Source organism: Lepidochelys olivacea, assembly GCF_965140295.1.
Source record: "Lepidochelys olivacea isolate rLepOli2 genome assembly, chromosome: 4".
Lineage (NCBI taxonomy): Eukaryota > Metazoa > Chordata > Testudines > Cheloniidae > Lepidochelys > Lepidochelys olivacea.
The window spans coordinates 87,386,547-87,410,026 of NC_140414.1; the positions used below are offsets into that span (position 1 = coordinate 87,386,547).

The 23,480-nt window shown below is 42.7% G+C and overlaps 2 protein-coding genes across 7 annotated transcripts in view; one reads left to right on the top strand and one right to left on the bottom strand.

Moving 5' to 3' along the window:
* The window catches only part of UFSP2 (UFM1 specific peptidase 2), a 27,576-nt gene extending 23,348 nt beyond the window's left edge, over positions 1-4,228 (bottom strand). The window contains exons 1-2 of one of the 6 annotated variants that reach the window (XM_084627570.1): positions 4,065-4,228; positions 1,407-1,485 (exon numbers count right to left, since the gene is read on the bottom strand). In XM_084627570.1, coding sequence (XP_084483696.1) covers positions 1,407-1,485; positions 4,065-4,088 — 103 coding nt within the window. In that variant the 5' untranslated portion in view covers positions 4,089-4,228. Of the gene's footprint in view, positions 1-665; positions 1,054-1,406; positions 1,486-3,610; positions 3,973-4,064 lie in introns of those variants that run through there. The other 5 variants (XM_084627571.1, XM_084627568.1, XM_084627569.1 and 2 more) reach the window with 5 other exon arrangements.
* Positions 4,204-23,056, top strand: CFAP96 (cilia and flagella associated protein 96). Its single transcript, XM_084627574.1, has 8 exons — positions 4,204-4,512; positions 5,624-5,787; positions 7,756-7,975; positions 15,943-16,080; positions 16,165-16,240; positions 18,736-18,915; positions 20,766-20,938; positions 22,866-23,056. Exons 2-8 carry the CDS (start codon positions 5,691-5,693, stop codon positions 22,909-22,911), a joined length of 930 nt encoding a protein of 309 aa, XP_084483700.1. The 5' UTR covers positions 4,204-4,512; positions 5,624-5,690; the 3' UTR covers positions 22,912-23,056.
* Positions 23,057-23,480: the final 424 nt, after the last annotated feature.

Here is a 23,480-nt window from a genome sequence, read left to right on the forward strand (position 1 = left end):
AGTGTAAAGTTACACACATGCTTAAGTCTTTGCAGAATCATGACCTACCTTCCAACTGCAGAGCTACATTCCAGCTTTATTTACACCTGTGAAACCTCACTATCTTTAGTAGGGTTGTACAGGTAGTAGGTGAAGGCAAAATTTCTTCTGTGGAATCTTTACTGCTGGTGATTATGAATGAACCACAAAGAATATAGTTTGACTTTCAGATCTCCATTTTGAGTCTGAAGTAATGGCAATTACAAAAACCATATTTTTACTTGTATGCTGAGCAAATATATACTGCAATCCTTACATTAAAACAATATTTGACTAGTCCTGTTATGTCACCCAGAATTCAGAATGCAGCAAATTATGCAAAGGCAATCATAGCTATGCATTTCCCCTTTTTTAAACATGATTAAGTTACTGTAGACCAATGTAATGTATTTTGCATTAAAAGTCTGGGACTGATATCTGTAGTAATTAAAGTATATAAAAATACACCACAACCTGTGTAAACAAAAATATAATGGAACCTTCTTGAGTGAAGGCCCTCACTCTCGCCACATGACCACTTTTCTATACATAAGGAGGTTCTTTATTAGAAGAATATTAAGTTGCAAAGTACACTGCACTGAGATAATTTGCGACTTTTGTTCTGCTTCACTGACAGTGAAATTTACCCTTTTCTAAGCAAAGTCCAAGTATGAGTCTTTGTGTGAGGAATTAAAAAAAGGGATGGTGAGGCTGGAATCCAGAAACAGAATACTGTGCTTCATCGGAATGCATTCACCACCTCTATTCCAGACCACGAGCTTGAAGCCTCCATGCAGGCCACTGTGGCCCTACCAATGGTCTCCACTTGTGAGTTTATTTAGGATTGGTGCAGAATCCTGTGCAACTAAATATTTGGGTGCAGAAGCCTCTGAATGGCTGCTCAGTACACACCCTCTTCCTGTACGGCCTATGGTGGAGCTTATGTGGCATAGACGACCTTGCAGGAGTTTTGCTGTACCTGAATTCATTGTAAACAACTGTCACTTTAAAACAATTTTCAGGGTTTCAGAAAGATTTTAGGGAAGGGTGGGGAAAGTCAAAAATGATCCTAATACACATCCCATAAGTGGTATAAATTTGGAAATTAAAAAAAAGAAGACCTAAAATTACTGATTTTGGTATTGCTTTAAACTAAAAAAAAAAAAGGTGTGTAGTGGAAGGGAGGAAGTTGTCAGGAAATGAAACACGAAAGGGAAGTAAAAAAATGAAATCATCATCATGCACTGATCCTTTAGGGTTTGGAGAGAAATCCTGAGTATTTGGTGAGCAGGTAACGAAATTATTATATCCAGTGCGGTTAGTTAATTCTCTCCTATTCAGACTTTACACTCCTATGAGGTGATCCTATGATATTCTTATAGACACACCATCAGCAGTATCCAGCTGAAATGCAAGATCCAGGCCTCCTCTTATTCTAAAGAGTATGTCCATAGTTTTCAGAATTACCTATAGAGAAAAAAGAAGTTGAGTTATAAAGTTAATAGAAATGAGTAGCATAAGACAGTTACTTCAGTGACGTTTCCTAAAAGTTGCAATGAGAACATGGCTCATTAAAACAGGATTACTTTTTATCACACAGTATTAACCGCATACTTTTTAAATCCAGGAATTGTTTTAGATGTAACTAAAGAACTCTAACTGCTTTAAATTTGAAATGGTTTGTTTTTAGATTCCATTTTGTGTTTCCCATCTTTGCCTCTACCTCCTAGTTGAAGGCAGGACTGGAACTGCTCTGCTGATTAACTTGGTAGATTAGATGGGGAGCTGAGTGCCTCCCATCTGCAATGTTGGGACACTGCGGCAGGTAACAGGAAATTTCCCCTCTACGACCTTCTTCAACTGTTCATTTTTGGAAGGGAAGCCACAGTATCAGCAACTAATAAGGAAGAACTCAAAACCTCTGGACTCATGAGGACTCAGTGAACATACAGAAGGGGATCTGCCAGTTAGCTGCTCCTAAAGAACTGCAAAGAGCAGCCAATGTAAGATCATTTGGAAATACAGAACTATCATCACATCTCTCTTTGGTGACAAAGTATGGGAGACTTCCAGGTTCAAAGCTAGCCCTGTATTTTGATTGTTTTATTTCAATTCCACCTATAACACGTTTGACTTCCATTAAAACATCCTAAATAGAAACACAAGACGAAACAAACTATAGAAAGATAATGTGACATAGGAAATTTATCTGAAGTGTCACAACCACTTGCACTTTAAGCAGTATCAACATGTAGTTAAGCTTTAAAGCAAGGGTGTGGACCCATTTTTCTATCAGGGGCCATCGACTGGGGGGGTGGGCTCTGGGGATGTGTGGTTTGGAGTGCAGGAGGGGGCTCAGGGCTGGGGCCAAGGGGTTTGGAATGTGAGAGCAGGCTCAGGGCTGGGGTGCAGGAGGAAGTTTGGTGCAGGCTCCAGGAGGGAGTTTGGGTGTGGGAGGGGGCTCAGGGGTTGGGGTGCAGAGGGGGTTCTGACGTGGGGCAGGGGGTTTGGATTGGGGGCTCCGGACAGGTGGTACTTACCTCAGGCAGCTCCCAGTTGGCAGTGCAGCGGGGCAAAGGCAGGCTCCCTGTCTGCCCTGGCTCCGTGCTCCTCCTGGAAGCAGTCACCATGTCTGGCCCCTAGGTGGAGGAGCTAAGGGCTCTGCATGGTGCGTGCTGCCCATGCCTGCAGCTCCTGGCCAATGGGAGCTGCAGAGCTGGCACTGGGGGTAGGGGCATTACGCAGAGCTTCCCTGATTGCCCCTGCTCCTAAAGGCTGCAAGGATGTGCTGGTCGCTTCCGCAAGCTGGAGCCAACCCTAGCTTCCCCTATGCAGCAGGGCGAGCTGGCGCTCACAGCTCCAGCCCTGCAAGGGGGCGCTGAGGCTCGGGGCTTTTGGCCCACAGCGCAAAGACATGCCGCGGGCCGGATGAAATGAAGCAGTGCCACATCTGGCCCACGAGCCGTAGGTTCCCCACCCCTGCTTTAAAGCTTCCAGTCTTTCTATGAAGCGATGGACCTGCCCAATAAAGTAAACTTCTTGATAAAGTTACATCTAAACTACATGTTCAATATATTGGTGGTCATTTAAAAAAATCCTTTAAAAAAAAAAACAAAAACAAAATTTGACCTTTAAGTAGCACAATTTATTTCAACAGTGGAGTCAACAACGCACATTTATATGCTACCAAGTGCGCAAGGCACTTTCAAACATGTCATACGACAATATCTCTGTCTCGAGGAGCTTACAGCGTCAGACCTTGTTCCTGTAAAGCTGCACATAGGTTTCTGAATACAAAGGGGCTGCATGTGGGGCCAGGCGTCTGACCACGTGGCGCTCCATGCAGGACTGAGGGGTAAATTAGATGGTTACAACATAACAAGGAGGCTCATAACTGGAGGAGGACAGCACTGGAAAATAAGCGGCTTTCGAGAAGCGGATTACAGAGGTTGCTTGGCCCAACACCTGGTTTAGTTGGTAAGGCACTGGACTGGGACTCAGGAGACCTAGGTGAATTCCCAGCTCAGCCACAGGCTCCACGTGCCCTTCCCCAAATCACCTCCCTGGGACTTGGTTCCCCGCACTCCCCTACCTCCAGGGCTGGCAGCGGGGAGGCCAATCTCTGCGTCATGCTGGGAGGGGCCCCACATTTCTCCCCGGGCCCAGGCTCACCCGCAGGTAAAGCACGGAGGAGGCACCAGGCAGGGACACAGCGCGACCAAGGCCCCAAGGGCGGGCAGGAGCCTGGCGCTGAGCCAAGGCGGGAGCGGAGATGGGGGACGAGGGACCCCAGCAGGGGAGGCGCCCGCGCGGACGTAGCGACAGGCCGGCGACGTAGTGGCACAAGGGTCACTCCGAGCTGCGGCCCCTCGAGAACGGGCCGGGCCGGGGGCGGGCACCGCTAGACCCCAGATGACAAGAATTCGACAGTGCGCGCACCACGTGGGAGAGAAACTCCCAGCATGCACCGAGCCGGCTGCCCTCTCCCCCGCCCAGCAGAAGCGCCCTGAGCCGCTGTTTTAGCCACCCCCGCGGCGCGGACTCACCACGTCTGTCAGCACCGTACTCATAGTCCGCACGCGCCTCTCCCCCACCCCGATGGGGGGTTGGAACAGGCCGGTTCTCTTGCACGCGCCGTAATGTTTGACGTGTCACTCCAGCAAGAGAAAGGCGGCAGGCCGAGAACGCCAGGGCAGGTCATGTGAGCGAAGGCGCTGACAAGAGGGGACTACAATTCCCAAGGTGCAGCGCGGGTGCGCGGCGCGCGCAACCTCTGGACTATACCAACAGGACTCGACAGACCGGGGGGACAATACTGAAATGCTGTTCATGTGTTGTTGGACTTTCCCGAATCCAGAGCAACTGCATCAACAAAGAGTCCTGGGCAGAGTCCTGTACCTCTCAGAAGCTGCTGCTGCCGCCGCCGCCTGGGGATGCAAAGAGGAGGGGGCAGCCGCTGACCCTCTGCAACACACCTGGCGAGGTTGGTGTGAGGTGAGTGAGAAATCAGTCCAGACGTCCTCCTTAAAGCGTGTGCTGCGGATTATTCCCTCTCTATGCGGCTCACCTCAGCCACTGCAATTAACAGTCAGTCGTTACTGTAAAGGAAGATTTCATGCAAATTGTTTAATCATGCAAATATATGCAATAATTGATGCTGTAATGATATTTATGCATTGATTAGTCATACGCTACTGTAATTATAGTTACAAAAATATATTTACGTGTATGTAAACCGATGTAGTTATATTTGTGTGTTTGTATGTAACTGGTGGTTACATCATCATTTAAAATCAGTTTTTACTTTTTTAACAGTACATTGCACTTCTGCAACATCTTCCATCCAAAAAGCTTTACAAATATTAATACATTAAATTGCTCAACATCCCTGAGAGGCAGGTAAAATATATTATACACCATATATTCTTAATGCAGTGCTCAGTAGTCTCTTTGTATGCTGATTAGGGGACCGATCCTGAGAAGAGCTGAGCACCCATAGCTACCATTGACCTCAATCATTTACATTTTTGAAGTCAGTGGGAATTGTAGCTGGTCAGCACTTCTCAGGATCAGGATTTAGGTTACCACAATAGGGATCCCAAAACTCCTTCACATCTCCTGTCTATTGTTAACCAAGGATGTCTACAAAGCACAGCTGAAGGTAATCCAGAAAGCAAAAGGATATGCTATCCTGCATATCCTTACCAACAATCTGCACTACTCAGATCCCTGATCTCAATATTTTAAGGGTACTCGTTACCAAATTCTGATCCAGAGGTTTTAATAAGAGTTGAACCCAGTTACACCACAGATGAATGTGGGCCATATCTGTCTCATAACAGTTTTAAATTTGTTTTTTTAAAGGACATGTGTTAATGCTGGCTCTCTCCCAGACAGTCTAGTTCAGTCCTCTTCTCACCATCACCACCCCAGTTATGTCCTACTTTATAGATAGTGTTACATGCTGAGTACAACAGAAATTTAAAGGAATTGAGTGCTAATACTTTTGAACCAAAGAATCTCAGTACCATAATGGTACATTTTATTTTAAATGCTTAAACTTGTTGCAGACTTTGACTGTAACTCTATTTGTATGGCTTTGCAGTAAAAGAAGTGAGCATAAGAAAACATCTACATTTTCTAGTGTAGTGAAGTGTCACACAGAACCAACCATGCCTGGAGAAGGAAAATCTGACATGGAGAGGATTGGCCTCTTCAGTGAAATGGAGTATGTTACCATTGGAGATAAATATGTCACACACTATATGCGTAAGTACATTTCATTTTAGCAATAAGGATATTTCCAATAGCCGTCTAATCTGTCTTTCTACTGACTCACTGTTTTCTATTAGTCTTTTCAGAGACATCTGGGTTTTCTTAGTAACCAAAAAGCTCTCTATCTTTGCTCAGTGTGGCATAATCCATTTTTAGTAGAGGTCTGCTTAAATGTCACAATAAATGCAAAAAGAGACAGCATAAAAAAGGTAAACATTTTTCAGTTTAGCCGAGTTTTATGTATTAAGATTAATAAAAATATATGTGCTGCATTTTGTTGTCCAAGTTACAGATAAAATATACTATTGAAATTACTGGTCTTTACCTACCAGCTGGTGGGGAGTAGGTGTCACCTCCAGTGACTCATCCCCCTTCTCTATCATAATTGTGGAGATTTCCAGGGGCTTCTTTTCATCACACCATGGGATATAAGTGGTGGTAGGGTTCCAGCTGCTCCATGCAAAGACATTGCAAATGGATTTACTTTTAGACTTTTGGGATAGTACATATTCTTTTGGCTTTCCACATTGGGCATTCTTTCCCTTGGAAATGTCAACTCACAGATTGTGTAGCCCTCCAGCATTTGCACGTCCCAAATGAGAGCAGCATTTTTTAAAATTTATAATGTCCTTATGACTCAGATTTTAAATTAATAGCTGTGACTTTTGAGAAATGTAGATAAATTATGTAAAATTAGGTTAACAGGCGACCAATTAAAATTTATGAAACCCCTGACAAACCAGGTAAAGTAGATTACTCTATAGGATATGTATAGCATTTAATTACTTCTTTGAAATGAACATTTTAAGAAATTAGGTCCTTTGAAACTGTTTCCCAATTGTACTGAAAGAAAACAAAAAATGGGACACCAATTTTCTTTGTCAGTCAATATGCAGATTATCTTCATTATTTTGAATATTCTGCTAAAAGACTCAGCTGCAGAACAGCATTAATATGATGACTTAATCCAACAGTAAATTGCTCCACAGTTTTGCTCCTCGGTTATCTTTGTTTGCATTTGTAATGTTAAAACTGAACTGGCATTATGGAAAGCCTTATCTTCTCCTTACATGCCAATGCTGAGAGCAGGTAGTTTTTTCTGTGTGGCTGCTCCAACTGGCATTTCTGTTATAAGATTATGTTTTCAGTACTTTAAATTTAGTGGTAATCTTTTATTTCTTTGCTTGTAGTTGACCAATGTGCATAGGAGATTATATATTTATTTATTTATTACTTAGGGCTGGATTCTTTCATCCTCACTCTTGTTCATTGGAACTACTCATGGTATTACTCATGATGAGTCCAGGATAACAGAGTTTGACCCTCAGTAAGAGTCAGCCTTTGTGAAGTGATGTTCATAGATTCCAAGGCCAGAAGGGACAATTGTGATCATCTTGTCGGACCTCCTGTGTAACACAGGCCATAGAACTTCCCCAAAAATAATGCCTAGCGCAGATCTTTTAGCAAAGCATCCAATTTTGATTTTAAAATGATCAGTGATGGAGAATCCATCATGACCCTTGGTAAATTGTTCCAATGGCTAATTATTCTCACTTAAAATATCACGCCTTATTTCCAGTCTGAATTTGTCTAGTTTCAACTTCCAGCCATTGGATCCTGTTATACCTTCCTCTGCTAGATAATGCTAGATGTTAGTGCAGAATAGTTATGGCCTCCCTCCAAAAGCTGCTAATAGCAATGGTATTTTTGTGTTATGGTGCATTCCACTAGAAACTTGACTGAGTCAAACAATTCATTTTTCATATATTAGGTTACTGAACAGTTGCCGTATAGTATCAGCAATCAGTCACTACCACATGTGACTTACAGATGAAAGGCTCTGTATTGCATTATCAGCCCCTTTCAACCATCCATACCCAGTCTTCATTTTTAATTTCTAAATTTAAATTAAGAGAATCTGTAGAGGTAAGTGAATATTTACAATGCTTACTTGTTTTAAAGGCCCTTTCAATGAAGCTGCAAGCAAGAACAAACAAATGTTACCTGGGGGTACCAAAATGCTGTCAGCTCTTCAGGCAGGTTACTTTGAGCCTCAGTTTGTGAGGGTTTTCGAAGGTGAAGCCTACTCAAACCCTGTGCAACTAAGGAGGCGATATAGATTGGCAGAGTCAAAGAAAAATATGGGCAAAGCTTTCCTTCCAAGCAATGGAGTCAAACTGCCGTAAGTGTTGGGAAAGGCTGCCTTTTTTGTGTGTGTGTGCTGCATTAAAAATAATTTGTCACAACTTTTTTATAAAAGTTAACTGTTAACAAGAGTATGGTTTTGTTTTTATGAGAAGATATGTACAACATATGATAAAGAAGCAGTGTTAAAACACAGTACTGCCATAGTCCATACACCTAATAACCAACATAAACTTCCATTAAAGATCTCTAGCAGAATATTGTGTGAAGCTAAGAGTACTGCATCATGGGAAATGGGACTAACAGAATCCACTATCCTGAACTTCTCTATTTCCATTGCCAGAGTTCCATTACCTTGGAGTTTTTATAATACCTAATATTAAAGCATGATCACTCCTCAATGCTGGAGACAAATGGGCGCTACCAGGATAAAAGCACTACCCATTGAAAACATCATGGGATGACACCTCTGTGACTGAGTTGGTCAGAGGATACAGAGACATAAATAGCCTGCAGTGCATTTGATGTTTTGATGAAAATATTTATCTATCTGAACAAAGACCCCATGTAGCTTCACACAATTATAGTTAAAGCAAGAGTTCATGTATCTGTTATTGGGCTAAGCAGTTTTCCTGCTTTTGGGGCTTTTTAATAAAAATACAAACAGGCAGGGGGAAAAGTCTGTTATATTGAAAGAAATGTATGCTGTCCAATCCATTTATTAAAACACAAGGTTTGTCTTAAAGGGATATTGAAAACTATGGGCCAGACTCTGGCAGGTATTTACAATCAGGCATAATGTCCCCACTCTGCTTCTGTGTCCCCAAATGTACACTTATCCTGTATACACTGTAATGTATATGTGTCCATAATTAAGGCTAAGATTTTGTCAGGGATATTTTTAGTAAAAGTCATGGACAGGTCACAGGCAATAAAGAAAAATTCACAAAAGCCCGTGATCTGTCCATGACTTTTACTAAAAATATCCCTGACAAAACGGGGAGCTCAGCTGCAGGGTCCCCACACCACTTGCAGATATTGGGCAGCTGTGGGGGCTGCTTCAAGCTCTGGGGGTCCCTGCTGCCCTCAGTGGCTCAGAGCTCCCGGGTGACTTGCAACTGCGGCCCCACTGCCTGTGGCAGCTGGGAGCTTGTGGGGGCGGAAGGGCGCCACCCACAGAGGCAGGGAGCTGTGGGGAGACCCCATTGCCCAATGCGGCCAGGAGCTGCAGCCCTGCCCCAGCTGATAGGGCTGACTTCCACAACCTCCATGAAAAAATTGTAGCCTTGTCCATAATATATAGGTGACTTTGTGCCTCACAAAGAGCCTACACCACTCTCTTCTTACTAGGAGTAGAGATAATCTTTGAGGGTGACTGTTTGCAGGGGATATTCAAAAGTCAAGGAATGCATACGGAATAATATCCAAATTATCATGTCTTTGCACTCTATACCACATTAATAATATGAGGAGAGCATATGGACACAGTTGGATTCTAAATAGCCATGTTTACTAACTATATATAAAAATATAAAGCCTAGCTACATGTATACTCTGCTGCTTTGCCAGTGTTCTGGTGGCTTCTGCAGTACTCACTACGCCAGTGGTCTCCAACCTTTTTACGCCCAAGATCGCTTTTTGAATGTAAGGGCAACCCAGGATCTACTCCACCCCACTCACTCCATCCCCCCCTCTTTCCGTAGTTTGCTCTCCCCCACCCTCACTCACTTTCACCGGGCTGGGGCGGAGGGTTGGGGTTCGGGAGGGGATGCGGGCTCTGGGCTGGGGCCGAGGGGTTCGTAATGTGGGAAGGGTCTCTGGGCTGAGTGTGGGGCAGGGCATTGGGGTGCAGGAGGGGATGAGGGGTGCAAGCTCAGGGTGGGAGTTTGGGTGCACGAGGGGGCTCCGGACTGGGGCAGAGTGTTGGGTTACAGGAGGGGGTGGGGGTGCTGGCTCTGGGAGGGGGCTCTGGGTTGGGGTGTGGCTCCTGCCAGGCAGCACTTATCTCCGGCAGCTCCCGGTTGGCGGTGCTGCATGGCTGCTGCTAAGGCAAGCTCCCTGCCTACCCCGGCCCCACACTGCTCCCGGAAGGGGCCAACACGCCCCTGCAGTCCCTGGGGAGGGGGCAGGCAGAAGGTGGCTCTGCACGCTGCCGCTCTCTGCAAGCACCGCCTCTGCAGCTCCCATTGATCACAGCTCCCCATTCCTGGCCAATGGGAGCTGCAGGGGCGGTGTTTGCAGGCAGGAGCAGCATGCGGAGGGAGACCCCTTCCACGCCCACCCCCGGGGCCATGCTGGCCACTTCTGGGAGCAGCGTGGGGCTGAGGCAGGCAGGGAGTCTTAGCGGCAGCCCTATTGTGCTACCGGAGATCGTGATCAACTGGGACATCCTCTAGGATCGACCAGTCGATCGCGATTGACCGGCTGGTGACCACTGCACTACACAAACCAGTTATTGGCTATGTCCAGTCATTTCTCTGTGGCTTGGGTTGTGAAAAGCTTGGAGAGTAGCCTCGTGTTCATTTTTTTGAGGAGCCAGGATTGGTCATTTTCTGCCATATGCTCTAGAAATACCATGGGTGTATATGCTATTTTGTTGATGCATACTTATGCACATAGGAAGCCAGAATTTGGCCATCTAAGTAGGGCTTTAATTTCACTTGTCTGTAGTTGGATTTTCCCATTTTTTCAAATGGAAGATTGCTAAAAAGTATCTCCCAGATATCAGAAGGCTTGGAGAGGAAATGGGGCTTCTTCAACCAAGAGTCATCTGGGCTGAGATTCTGTTAATGGCTGTGGCGTCTAGTGGGAACAGTGTACCTTATTTTCTTTTCCTGCACATTTCAGTATGCTTGAAAATCTGTTCATCATACACTTTGTCTGGTCATTCATCATAAATATCCAGGAACTGGCCCCTTTAATCTACCATGGACTGAATCACAATGAAGTAGAAGGCCCAGATCCTGGCCTGTGTCCAAGCTGTGCTCTGTTATGTGCGTACAAAGGTGGTTTTAAGCCATCTTTATGTCCCATTTCTCCACCGAGTTGTGAGTCCATCCTCTCTCCCCAGTGCAAAGTAGATCAGTCTCACACCATAGCCCCTCCACTAGAGAGGTTGGAAATCAGGTGGTTCTAGGAGCCTGTACAGTTGACCCATAAAGAGGGAATCATTCACTGACAGTTGAGCAGCCATAATGGGGATGTAGGAGCTGGTGTGTATATGCCTGTGCTATCTTTGGTGAGCAGAGAATGGGGAGGCGAGTGCTAGCCCACTATAGTTAAGGGAGACCTCAATTCCTCATCTCATCTCAGTGTTCTCCACTCCCCAGCTAACGGGCTTCCAGTTTTCTTCCTCTGTTCCCTTACTAGCTTCCAGTCACAGCCTCTACTTCTCCCCTAGCTCCCAGTCTCCTTGCCCAAGCATTTCCTGTGCCCCCAGTCCCAGTGTCCTTGCACAACCAGTCCCAGTCTCTCCCTCCAACTCCCTGTCACTGTTTCTCCCCCTCCACCTCCAGTCTCACCAGTCTTCTTGCTCTAATCTAGTCCTTCCCATCCCTCCTGGCCTGGATTTTCTCCTCCGTGCATTAGAATCAGATAGGTTCCCCCACCATGCTGTCTGGGTGCCAGCAGCAGGGTGATCCAGAGCTGAGGAGAGACTGCCTACTGCTCTCAGTTGCAGTGCCCAACCCCACCCCAGCCTCGAGCAACTAGGAGCAGCTGTTACAAGGAAAGTCTTTCTGAATTCCTGTAGTTCTGGGCTGGAGGATGTTCAATTGCTCTGTGGGGATGGTGCATGTGCAGTCTGGTCAGCACTAGGAGATGTGAGAGGCTGAGTACGCCCAGGGAGGATGGAATCTTTGGAGATTTTAGCTGTTTATCTTTATCTAGTCTCTACCGAGCATTTGCAAACTGTAGTTTTTTTAAAGGTTTATAATTTGCCCAAATTCAACTCTATTTTTATAGGGATAACCAAATGTCCATTCCTGACACAAAAGCCACCCTTTGCTGAATTTCAAGTCCCTGCTCCAAAGCAGTGGTTCTCAACCTTTCAGGAAACTGATTTGTCTTACATACCCAAGTTTCACCTCACTTATAAACTACTTACAATATCAGACATAAAAATACAAAAGTGTCACAGCACATTACTACTGAAAAATTGCTTACTTTCTTATTTTTACCATATAATTATAAAATAAATCACAACTCCCATTTTGAGAATCCCTGATATAGTATGTAAAGCAGTATAAACAAGTAATTATCTGTATGAAATTTTAGTTTGTACTGACTTCTTTTCATGTAGCCTGTTGTAAAACTAGGCAAATATCTAGATGAGTTGATGTACCCCCTGGAAGACCTCTGTGTATCCCTGGTTGAGAACCACTGCTCTAAAGCATGGGGCATTTCAAAGAAAAGCAGAGCATTTCAAAGAAAAGGTAGCCAGACTTTTTCACTGTGGGCAAAACAATTTTTTTCCTCCCTAAATTTAAAATTAATTTGTTTTAAAGTATTTTTAAAGAAATTGTAGTTAGGAAAATGGGCTATTCATCAAAACAATTTATCTTTCTCTAGCCTCATTCTCCAAAATGACACAGCCATTTTGGCTGAAATGGTATAGAAAAAAATCGGCTTCAAAGAGACACTTGACATGGAAAATGTCATTCTGAATGTTTAAAGTTTGGCAAAGTTATAAACAACTGAAAATGGGTCTTATAATTGTAGTTAGGAAAATGAGCTATTTATCCCCGACTGGGAAAACCGAGAAATCTGCTGCTTGCCAGGAGCTAGGATTCACGGTGTGACGGAGAGACTGCTAAGACTCATCAAGCCCTCAGACCGCTACCCCTTCCTGCTTCTCCACGTGGGCTCCAGTGATTCTGCCAAGAATGACCTTGAGCGGATCACTGCACACTAAGTAGCTCTGGGAAGAAGGATAAAGGAGTTTGAGGTGCAAATGGTGTTCTCGTCCATCCTCCCTGTGGAAGGAAAAGGCTCCGGTGGAGACCGTCGAATCATGGAAGTCAACGAATGGCTATGCAGGTGGTGTCGGAGAGAAGGCTTTGAATTCTTTGACCATGGGATGGTGTTCCAAGAAGAAGGATTGCGAGGCAGAGGTGGGCTCCACTTAACGAAGAGAAGGAAGAGCATCTTCGCAAGCAGGCTGGCTTACCTAGTGAGGAGGGCTTTAAACTAGGTTCACTGGGGGAAGGAGACCAAAGCCCTGAGGTAAGCAGGGAAGTGCGATACCAGGAGGAAGTACGAGAAGGAGAGCGTAAGAGGGGAGGACTCCTGCCTCATACTGAGAAAGCAGGACAATCAGCGAGTTATCTTAAGTGCCTATACACAAATGCAAGAAGCCTGGGAAACAAGCAGAGAGAACTGGAAGTCCTGGCACAGTCAAGGAATTATGATGTGATTGGAATAACAGACTTAGTGGGATAACTCACATAACTAGAGTACTGTCATGGATGGATATAAACTATTCAGGAAGGACAGGCAGGGCAGAAAAGGTGGGGTAGTTGCATTGTCTGTAAGAGAGCAGTATGACTGCTCAGAGCTCCAGTATGAAACTGCAGAAAAACCTGAGAGTCTCCGGATTAAGTTTAGAAGTGTGAGCAACAAGGATGATGTCATGGTGGGAGTCTGCTATAGACCACCAGACCAGGGGGATGAGTTGGATGCGGCTTTCTTCAGGCAACTATCAGAAGTTATTAGATCACAGGCCCTGGTTCTCATGGGGGACTTCAGTCACCCCGATATCTGCTGAGAGAGCAATACAGCAGTGCACAGGCATTCCAGGAAGTTTTTGGAAAGTGCAGGGGACAATTTCCTGGTGCAAGTGTTTGAGGAACCAACTAGGGGCAGAGCTCTTCTTGACCTGCTGCTCACAATTAGTAGGGGAGGCAAAAGTGGATGGGAACCTGGGAGGCAGTGACCATGAGATGGTTGAGTTCAGGATCCTGACACAAGGAAGAAAGGAGAGCAGCAGAATACGGACCCTGGACTTCAGAAAAGCAGACTTTGACTCCCTCAGGGAACTGATGGGCAGGATCCCCTGGGAGAATAACATTAGGGGGAAAGGAGTCCAGGAGAGCTGGCTGTATTTTAAAGAATCCTTATTGAGGTTGCAGGGACAAACCATCCCGATGTGTAGAAAGAATAGTAAATATGGCAGGCGACCAGCTTGGCTTAACAGTGAAATCCTTGCTGATCTTAAACACAAAAAAGAAGCTCACAAGAAGTGGAAGATTGGACAAATGGCCAGGGAAGAGTATACAGATATTGCTCAGGTATGCAGGAGTGAAATCAGGAAGGCCAAATCACACTTGGAGTTGCAGCTAGCAAGAGATGTTAAGAATAACAAGAAGAAAGTCAAGGAAAATGTGGGTCCCTTACTGAATGAGGGAGGCAACCGAGTGACAGAGGATGTGGAAAAAGCTAAAGTACTCAATGCTTTTTTTGCTTCTGTCTTCACGAACAAAGTCAGCTCCCAGACTATTGCACTGGGCAGCACACTATGGGGAGGAGGTGACTAGCCCTCTGTGGAGAAAGAAGGGTTCAGGACTATTTAGAAAAGCTGGACGAGCACAAGTCCATGGGGCCAGATGCACTGCATCCGGGGGTGCTAAAGGAGTTGGCAGATGTGATTGCAGAGCCATTGGCCATTATCTTTGAAAACTCACGGCAATTGGGGGAGGTCTGGGATGACTGGAAAAAGGTTAATGTAGTGCCCATCTTTAAAAAAGGGAAGAAGCAGGATCTGGGGAACTACAGGCCAGTCAGCCTCATCTCAGTCCCTGGAAAAATCATGGAGCAGGTCCTCAAGGAATCAAGTTTGAAGCACTTCAAGAGAGGAAAGTGATCAGGAACAGTCAGCATAGATTCACCAAGGGCAAGTCATGCCTGACAAACCTAATTACCTTCTATGATGAGATAACTGGCTCTATGGATGATAAACAAGGAGTAATGGTCTCAAGTTGAAGTGCGGGAGGTTTAGGTTGGATATTAGGAAAAACTTTTTCACTAGGAGGGTGGTGAAGCACTGGAATGGGTTACGTAGGGACGTGGTGGAATCTTCTTCCTTAGAGGTTTTTAAGGCCTGGCTTGGCAAAGCCCTGGCTGGGATGATTTAGTTGGGGATTGGTTCTACTTTGAGCAGGGGGTTGGACTAGATGACCTCCTGAATTCCCTTCCAACCCTGATATTCTATGATTCTATTATCACTTTTTGAAGTTCTTCCAACTTTTGTTTTCTATAATAGCAAAATCCCAAATTTGTTTGCCATTGCCTTTGATGATTAGCAATGCCTTTCACTAGTTGGGGGGCACTGATGGAAGTTTTATATATTAATATTTGTTTTCATATGTTTACATGGCTGATGTCGGCTGTTATAAAATATGTGTAAGAGCCTGCATGCTCTTTAATAAAATGCATATTGGGGACATGTATAGTTGAAGCTAATTCCTTACAGGGGTCTTAAGCCCCATATCAGGAAATTGCTCTGAAGACCCTGGCTACCTGGGCCTGAGAGTACCTCTTCATTCTTAAAAAGTGTTGGGAAAACATACAGTAGGAAATTCAATACAAAAAATGTTGGTAAAATATAATTAAGGTTGTAAATATCTAAAAATACCCTTAATATAAGGTTGACATAAAAACAACAACAGTCAAAAGCAGGAACATGTTAAAAGAAAATGTAAAGCAAACAAACCAAAAGCCAAACATTGACGAGTGTGGACATGCACAACTAAGGTGCCCCAAAACTTTAACTCTGTCCCCATCTACTCCCACTGTGTGCCTCTACCACACTGTGTATAGGATCGTTGTTGTACATGCGGAATGAACAGCACCTCAACTTTTGTATGTTTACTCCAAAAATGTTAGTTGCTTGTTTTTCAATTAATATCATTCAGAATTTTGAAGCTATAGAGCACTGAATGGGTACTAATTATTAATTTATTGTTACTAACAATAATTATTGTATTATGTGTTTATTTTATATTTCAGATGCGGAGTGGGTACTTATTATGGAACTATAGGTGGTCCATATCCATTCTTCAGTGCACAACTAAGAGGGAAAACAGCATATGCTCCTCCTGGAAAGAACCTTTACACAAATCCTGGAAAGAAAGGAACTGGATATGGGTAAAACATTCAGTATAATTCCCTGAATAGCATTTCATTAAATGCTGAACTTTGAAGTCACCATTACTAATTTTCTTTACACAGATATCCAAATCTTACCATAGGTAAACAGTATCCACACTCAAGTGAGGTGTATGAAATCGGAAAAATGAATGCAAAGGTAAAACTATTCAGTAACTTTATTTAATCGCTATTTGCAAACAGGATTTTTTTGCAAAAATATTTCCTGTGGTTTTTCTTTTAGCCTAAAGCAACCAGTATTAATTTATTTGCCAAGTGGACTGCAGATAAATTGCCTTTTTTGTTAAATATATCATTCCTTTCCCTCTTAGTCACTCCAGCACAGAGTCCTATTGCTTGGGCTATGCAGTGGGCTAAGGATTTGACCCAAAGTATTGAATTCAGAGAGAGAAAGAGAGACCCAAATTAATTTTTATTTATTTTTATTTGTATTGTGGTAGCTCCTAGGAACCCCAGTCATGGGCTGGGACTCTATTTTATCAGGAGCTGTTCAAAAATAGAGCATATCGTCTGTATTTCACTAAATAACTTAGTAAATATGAGAAGGCTGCTATATTTATATTTATATGTATCAATCTCACTAATATTGTATATTTTCATCATATATGGGGAACAATGATAGCTGAAAGAGGGCTTTTTTGCCATAGGAATAAGTATTTTTGAGCTTTATATTTTTACCACAAACTAATATCTTTTTGGAGTTAAATTGAGATTTTGAGGTGAAAAATACAGTAAAAGTTGTTTTATCCAGCATATTGGGGGAATGGGGGTGCCCAGTAAGTGAAAAATGCCAGTTAACTAAGAGGGAGGCAGTTTGGGTGCGGCAGGGAGCTCAGGGCAGCAGGTTGGGGCATGGGAGAGGTTTCAGGGTGCCGGATCCAGGGGGTGCTCACCTCAGGCAGCTCCCTGTCCTGCCTACTCTGAGGCAAAGTTGCGGCAGGCGCCTGTAGGCGCTGCCCCCGCAGCTCCCATTGGCTGTGGTTCCCAGCCAATGGGAGCTGCGGAGCTAGTGCTCAGGGTAGGATGGTGGCAGCATGCAGAGCTGCCTGCCGTACCTCCGCCTAGGAGCAGCCAGGACAGGTCGCTGCTTGTGAGGAGCCGCCCAAGGTGAGCAGCCCCCAGATCTGGCACATTGCACCCCCATCCCCCTCCTGCACCCAAACTCCCTCCCAGAGCCCACGCTCCACAGCCCCTCCCGTGCCCCAACCCACTGCCGGCCCCGCACCAACCAAACTATAAACCGGAATTTCAGTGAAGATCAGAAATGCCAGTTTATAGAGCTTTCCAGTTGGTGAAGAGCCAGATAAAACAGCTTTTACTTTACTTATATTATAAGTTTCAGCATCAAGAATGGGGTTTTGTTTGCTACTAATTCACATTTGGGTTAGAAAGGTTAATTTTTTATTAGTTTGAATGACCCAAATTGCAAATTTTTTTGGTAGTTTGGGCCCAAGTTGCAAAGTTCAGATCCAGAACTGAACCCTGTGAAGTCTGTGTGTGTTTAGATTAGGGTTTGTGTGGGGCTCATTTCTGATTAGAAACATGTAACATAATACAAGTCCAACCACAAATAGGGGAGGAGCTATCCAGAATGACTGAGGGCTTGTCTACACTACCGCTTAAGTCAATGTAACTTACATCATTCAGGGCATGAAAAAACCACTCCCCTCAGTGACATAAGTTACATCGACTTAAAGCGGTGTCTATACTGGTCTATGTTGATGGGAGACACTCTCCTGCCGACATAGCTTCCACCTCTCATTGAGGTGGAGTAATTACATCGATGGGGGAGTGCTCTCCTGTTGATGAAGCACGTCTTCACTAGATGCGCTGATACAGCACAGTAGTGAAGACAAGACCTAAGTTTCACACTGTCACCACACAAGTTCTCTGTTCAGCTCTTCAAATAGAACACAAAAGAGAAATATCAGGGACTGAATGGAGTTAGAGAATGAAGTATCCTTTTGGTCTTAGAGGTGGTTGGTCTCTACAAGTCAACCCGTAGCCGGTCATTGTGGTGAAGCTGGAGGATAAATAAAGGACCTAATTCTCCTGGGTTGTCCATCTGGCACATCATGCAAGCTCTAAATTTAAATTAAAAAAAGGTGTACCACCAATTGTATAACTCCCCAAATCCTGACTTCTCCTTATGCAGTAGAAGCACATTGTTTTGGTTGCCACAGGTACCTCTGTCCTCTGAAGGAGGGCAACATTTGTTTCTTATTCATTAAGCAGTGAAAATTTGCTCCCCATCATTAGCATGAATTAGCAAGGTTGTACTGTATTTGTAATGTTAAAGTCCATACATGTACCATGTGTCCTTTAGTTAATTTGAGATCTTAAAGAGTTTTTTAATTTACTTATTTTAAGAAGTCCTTAAATTCTTCTTTTAGTGTGTCATAGTTTCCTAGCATTTGTTGTTCTCAATGGATTGTTTCGTTATGCATTATGTTGTGCCAAAGGTATATGTAGAAGCCAGGATTAACATTGGCAGAGGAAATTATATTAAATACATTGCTAAAAGTAAGTTTTTTTTTCAAGATTGAATTTAAATCTCTTTTTATTTTTTTCTATTCAGAATAATCTGAGGTAAAAATGCCCAAGGTAATACCTTTAAAACTACTTATTTTACAGAAGGTGCATGAAGACCATTTGCGTTTGGTTAAAGGAGGGCCTTTCAAGTTAAATCTCTATCCTCGGGAATATTTTGACATAAATCCATATCTTGATGATAAACCTTTGGCACCAGCTAAGAAACCAACCCCAGAAAAGCCAGTTGCACACCCCTTTAAACCAAGTTCTCCTGCTAAAAAGGTGAGTCTGCTCTCTTTAAGTACTGTAGCAAAAAGTGAAAATCAAAATATTTGGTGGTGTTCTTGTAGAAAGTTTAAATCATATTGTATAGAAGACAAAAATCGTAGAAGAGTAGGATTGGAAGAGACCTCAGTAGGTCATCTAGTCTATTCCCCTTCACTCAAGACAGGACTACGTAATAACTAGACCAGAGGGTCTCAAACTGTGGTCCGCAGACCACCTGTGAACTGCGAACTCCATTCAGGTGGTCCGCGATAGTTCCCTCTAAGGTGCGCGCCCGGGAAGAAGAACTTAAGTGCCTGCTACAGGAGTCCTGGACAGAAACCCAGGGTAGAGGTTGGGATTGGGTTCCCCTACGGACAGCCAGTGAAAATCCTGGTGAAGCCCCTGGACAAGGCTTGTAAGGCCCAGTGGGCCTAGAGTTGTACTGTTATTGGACTGAACTCTGACTTACCCCTGAAAGTGGGAGGCTAAAAAGTGACCTGGCTGGAGGTATAAGTCACCAGACTAAGGAGGGCACTAGCAGATCTGAATGGTGGGGTCAGTAAGGTTAGAGAGAGGAAAACCCTGACAGTGCTGCACCAAGCCACAAGGTGGTTCACTGGCTGGTGAGTCACTTTGTCATATAACCCATGTTCTAAATAACTTGAAAAAGGCTTATCTTTAAAATCAGCACAGAGCAATTGTTAAAATTTAGTTAATCAAATTTATATGTAAAGTTGCCCGTTTTCGACCAGAGCAGCTAGTCAGAGTTCGAGGCCCTGGGGATGTTCCAGTTGGAAGTATAAATTGATGGAGTCTGGTATTTTCCTTGATACACTCTTGTTTATTTACAAGGAATGAACAAAATCCTGTGTCTCTGAACGCAGAAAGAATCAAGAACAAAAGGAACAGTTTCTTTGCTTACAGCCCCCAAGCCAACCCCAGACCCAAAGCTCACGCTCTAGCTTGTTCTAGAGTCATGCTGTGCTTACAGGCTCCTGCTTGGTTTTCTTGCCTTTCCCTCTCTCTATGTTCTTGTCTGTCCTTAATTTCTATGTGCTCGCTCCTCACACACACCCTCTTCTCAAACAATACTCAGCCAAAAGCTCCTGGGCAGGTTCAAACATGCCTTTTGTCTTGGGTGGGGGTTTATGCTTACAGTTATGTTAACTGAAGGGTGAGTTCACACCTATCAATCTGAATGAGGTTTTAACTCACTGTTAACAAGGTTTCACCCAGTTCATAACAGTAGGAATAAAATAAGATAACTCCTCCACCTAGCACTCGTCTGAAGGACTCAGAACTGGTGCAGCGCCCCCAAATCTGAGAACACCAGGATGCAGGTGGTACCACTCCTTCCTCACCCTTCTCATTGCTGTTCTAGTGGGAGGGCTGGTAGAGACTAGCCAGTGTTGCAACTACAACCATATTGTCTAGTGCTCTGGGCATGGTTAGGCAACATGTTGATATTAATGCTTGAATCCTGCCATATGGTATCACTATTGGTACCACCATTGGAGCTGTACTGATGGGAACCAGTGGTGATCTTTATCGGTTCTGTTTTTGCCACAATAAAACCCTACATTTTAATTTTTTTTTACAATCCCCTTTATATTTTTAAAATTCTTTCCTCATAATCCAGGATATATAGAAAAGAATTTGTCCAATCAAGTATTCACCGATGTAATTATGTAAATTTTCTTAACAGTTTCCTGTTGACTTTAAACATGTGGTATGTGGTTTTCTGATATGTACATAATATGATGTGATTTGCCATGCCGTGTTCTGGGTTACCTTTGTACAGAAAAATACAGTTAAAGCAATTGTACTGTAAATTAGCACTTTGAAACTTTCCTTTTCTTTTCCAGGCAGGAGGCATGAAAGCAGGAACATTCGATTCTTATCCTTCGCATTCTGCTGAGCCCTATGTGGTTAAATATTCTAAGCCCATCACAACTAATAAAGAAGGACGGATTTTTCATCCTCCCCCTGGATCAAAAAGCAGGCCTTCTACAAGTATAATGGCTTTAAATGTCACAAGGTAAGCACTTTACATTTACTTTGATATTTCATATTTATAGTTTATAAAATAGTAAGAATTTTTTAAATAAATTAAAAAGTAAATAAAAGTCAGTAGTGTTTCTTTCCCCTGTGAACAATTAGTTAATGACAAAAGGATAAGACACATATAGACTAAATAATTTTCAGAATTTGTTCCTCCTCTTTTGTATATTCTGATTAATTTAAAATGAAATTATGTACGTGTTGACCTTAAGAAGCTGTATGATATGATATCATTGACCTGCTCTGTTCTGATTCTGATATCCTCTGCCCTTGCTACAATGTACAGAGAACCAGGAACATATCTTTATTAAAAATAAAACAGACTTTTTTGTTTCTATTGTATATGTGAAATAAAATTGGCTCCCTCTGGTGGCCAACATAAAACCTGTAATAATGGCTAATCAAAGCCAGTACAGCCTGGAGCATGGTATTTAAATTGGGACTCTGATAGTTGCTAATTTCTGAGTGCTTTACTTTGCAACATTAACATTCTTTTAATATAGGTTTATATACAGTCCATTTCTTAAAGTTCTTGTGTTATGTTGTTTATATTTAGAATATATTTGGTCTCAGTCCTCATTTGTCAAAACTCAAGAATTCACAGTAAATAAACAATTAGATTGTTTTCTTTAGTTTCTCGTAGCAAAACATTTTCAAGAGCAGACACCTAATATTTGCATACAGATCAATTAACTACACATGCAACTATGATTTTTGCACGCACACCTGTGTAGTGCGAAACATTGTAGGGGAACTCCAGATTAGCTGCACACTCTTGAAAATTTGACACATAGGAATGTGTTTCACATTTGTGATTTAGATTTTTTTTTAATCTTCACGTTGAAAGTATATAATATTCTTCCCCATCATGTCCGCCACCAAATGCTCTTCTAATTGCCCTCCTTTTCCCACGATGCCCAGATGCTGGAGGTGAGCAGCCCTGTTGCGTTGCAGAGCCAGTTCTAAGTTTTTATTTATACCGATAAGGCTAAACCAGAATGTTTGATGCTCCACATATACCTTTATTAATTATTGAAACTAAGGCCTATCTACACACAAATGTTGTACTGTTTTAAAGTGGTACACATCTTTTTCCCAGTGTGGATGCAGTTATACTAGATAAAGGTGCTCTATACCAGTATATCTTAATCCCCCTTCCATAAGGTAAGATGTTATAAGGCACCTTTGTACTAGTATAACTGTGTCCACACTAGAGGTTCTACCAATATAACTATTTCAGTAAAAAGTTACACCCCTGTTTGAAATAGTTATTCTGGAACAAAAAACGTATTTAGACTAGGCCTTAAACTTTAAAGATGGGTAACTGGTAGTAAAGTGCCATTGACTGCTGCCAGATGCAGTCAGGATGGGCTTGTTGAAAATAATAGACAGAACTATTAAATCTGACATAAGCACTAGGGAGAGAAATGGAATATAGTATTTCAAACTATCTCCCATGTATTCCATCCTAAAGAAATCTAAAGAACGCAGTTTAATTTATTTTCTCATACTATTACTTCTCTTGAGTTTTGGGAGATAACGGTGATACCAAACTTATTCTATGAAAATCATAGCTCATAAACATTAAGAAATGCAATGAGCAATGTTTTGTTACAATATTCGCTTTCACATTGCTTTACAAGTCTTTGTTTTTTCCCTGAAAAGCTAATGCTCTGATATTTAGACCATGATCCTACAATTGAATTTGCTAGCATGGATTCCTGCATTCGTGCAGAGCCCTGTTGAAATCAGTGGGACTTTCCAGAGGTGCAGGGATCCATGCTTATGGATCCTGCTGCAGGACTGGAGGCACAGTTTGTTTCGTTTTAGCAAAAGTTGTCTTTAGATCTAATATACTTGTGATTGGCACATCTAATGGAAGCTTTGTTTCACTTCAATTTCAGATCGCTAAATGTAATGAACTACAAGACTACACACTTGATATATTAGCTTTGAATAGTGGGATAAAGAATACACTTCTTGGACTTTGTAAACTGTAACAATTCAATGATTAAAGGGCATTTGAAGTAAATAAAACTTTTGTGGAAGATAGAATTCAGTCAAATAAGGCAAACCCAGATTTTAATTGTATCCTATTTGAGACTATAGTTTATAAATATATAAATTATGTACAAATTATATTTGTTTAAAGTGTGAAATTAAACTATATTGATACAAATTTTATAGTTTACTTGTATTGTTGGAGAGATTTATATATTGAACATACACACCTAAAAAAGTATTTTAGATTTTAAGTTTTTATATAAATGTTATGATGGTGGCATCAATAAACAGCAATTACCTCTTCTGAGATGATCAATATTTATTAACCAGAGATAATATATTGTGCAAAGTAAAGGTATGGTTTCCCTTTAGAAACAATAAAGATTGATGTTCATCTTAACCAAGCCAAAATGCATTACTGTATTTGGATTGTCTTCTTCAAAAGAATATGCCTTCTGTTAAGATGGCCTTCTCAAAATAGATACCATCTCCCATTGTTTACAAAATGGACTGAG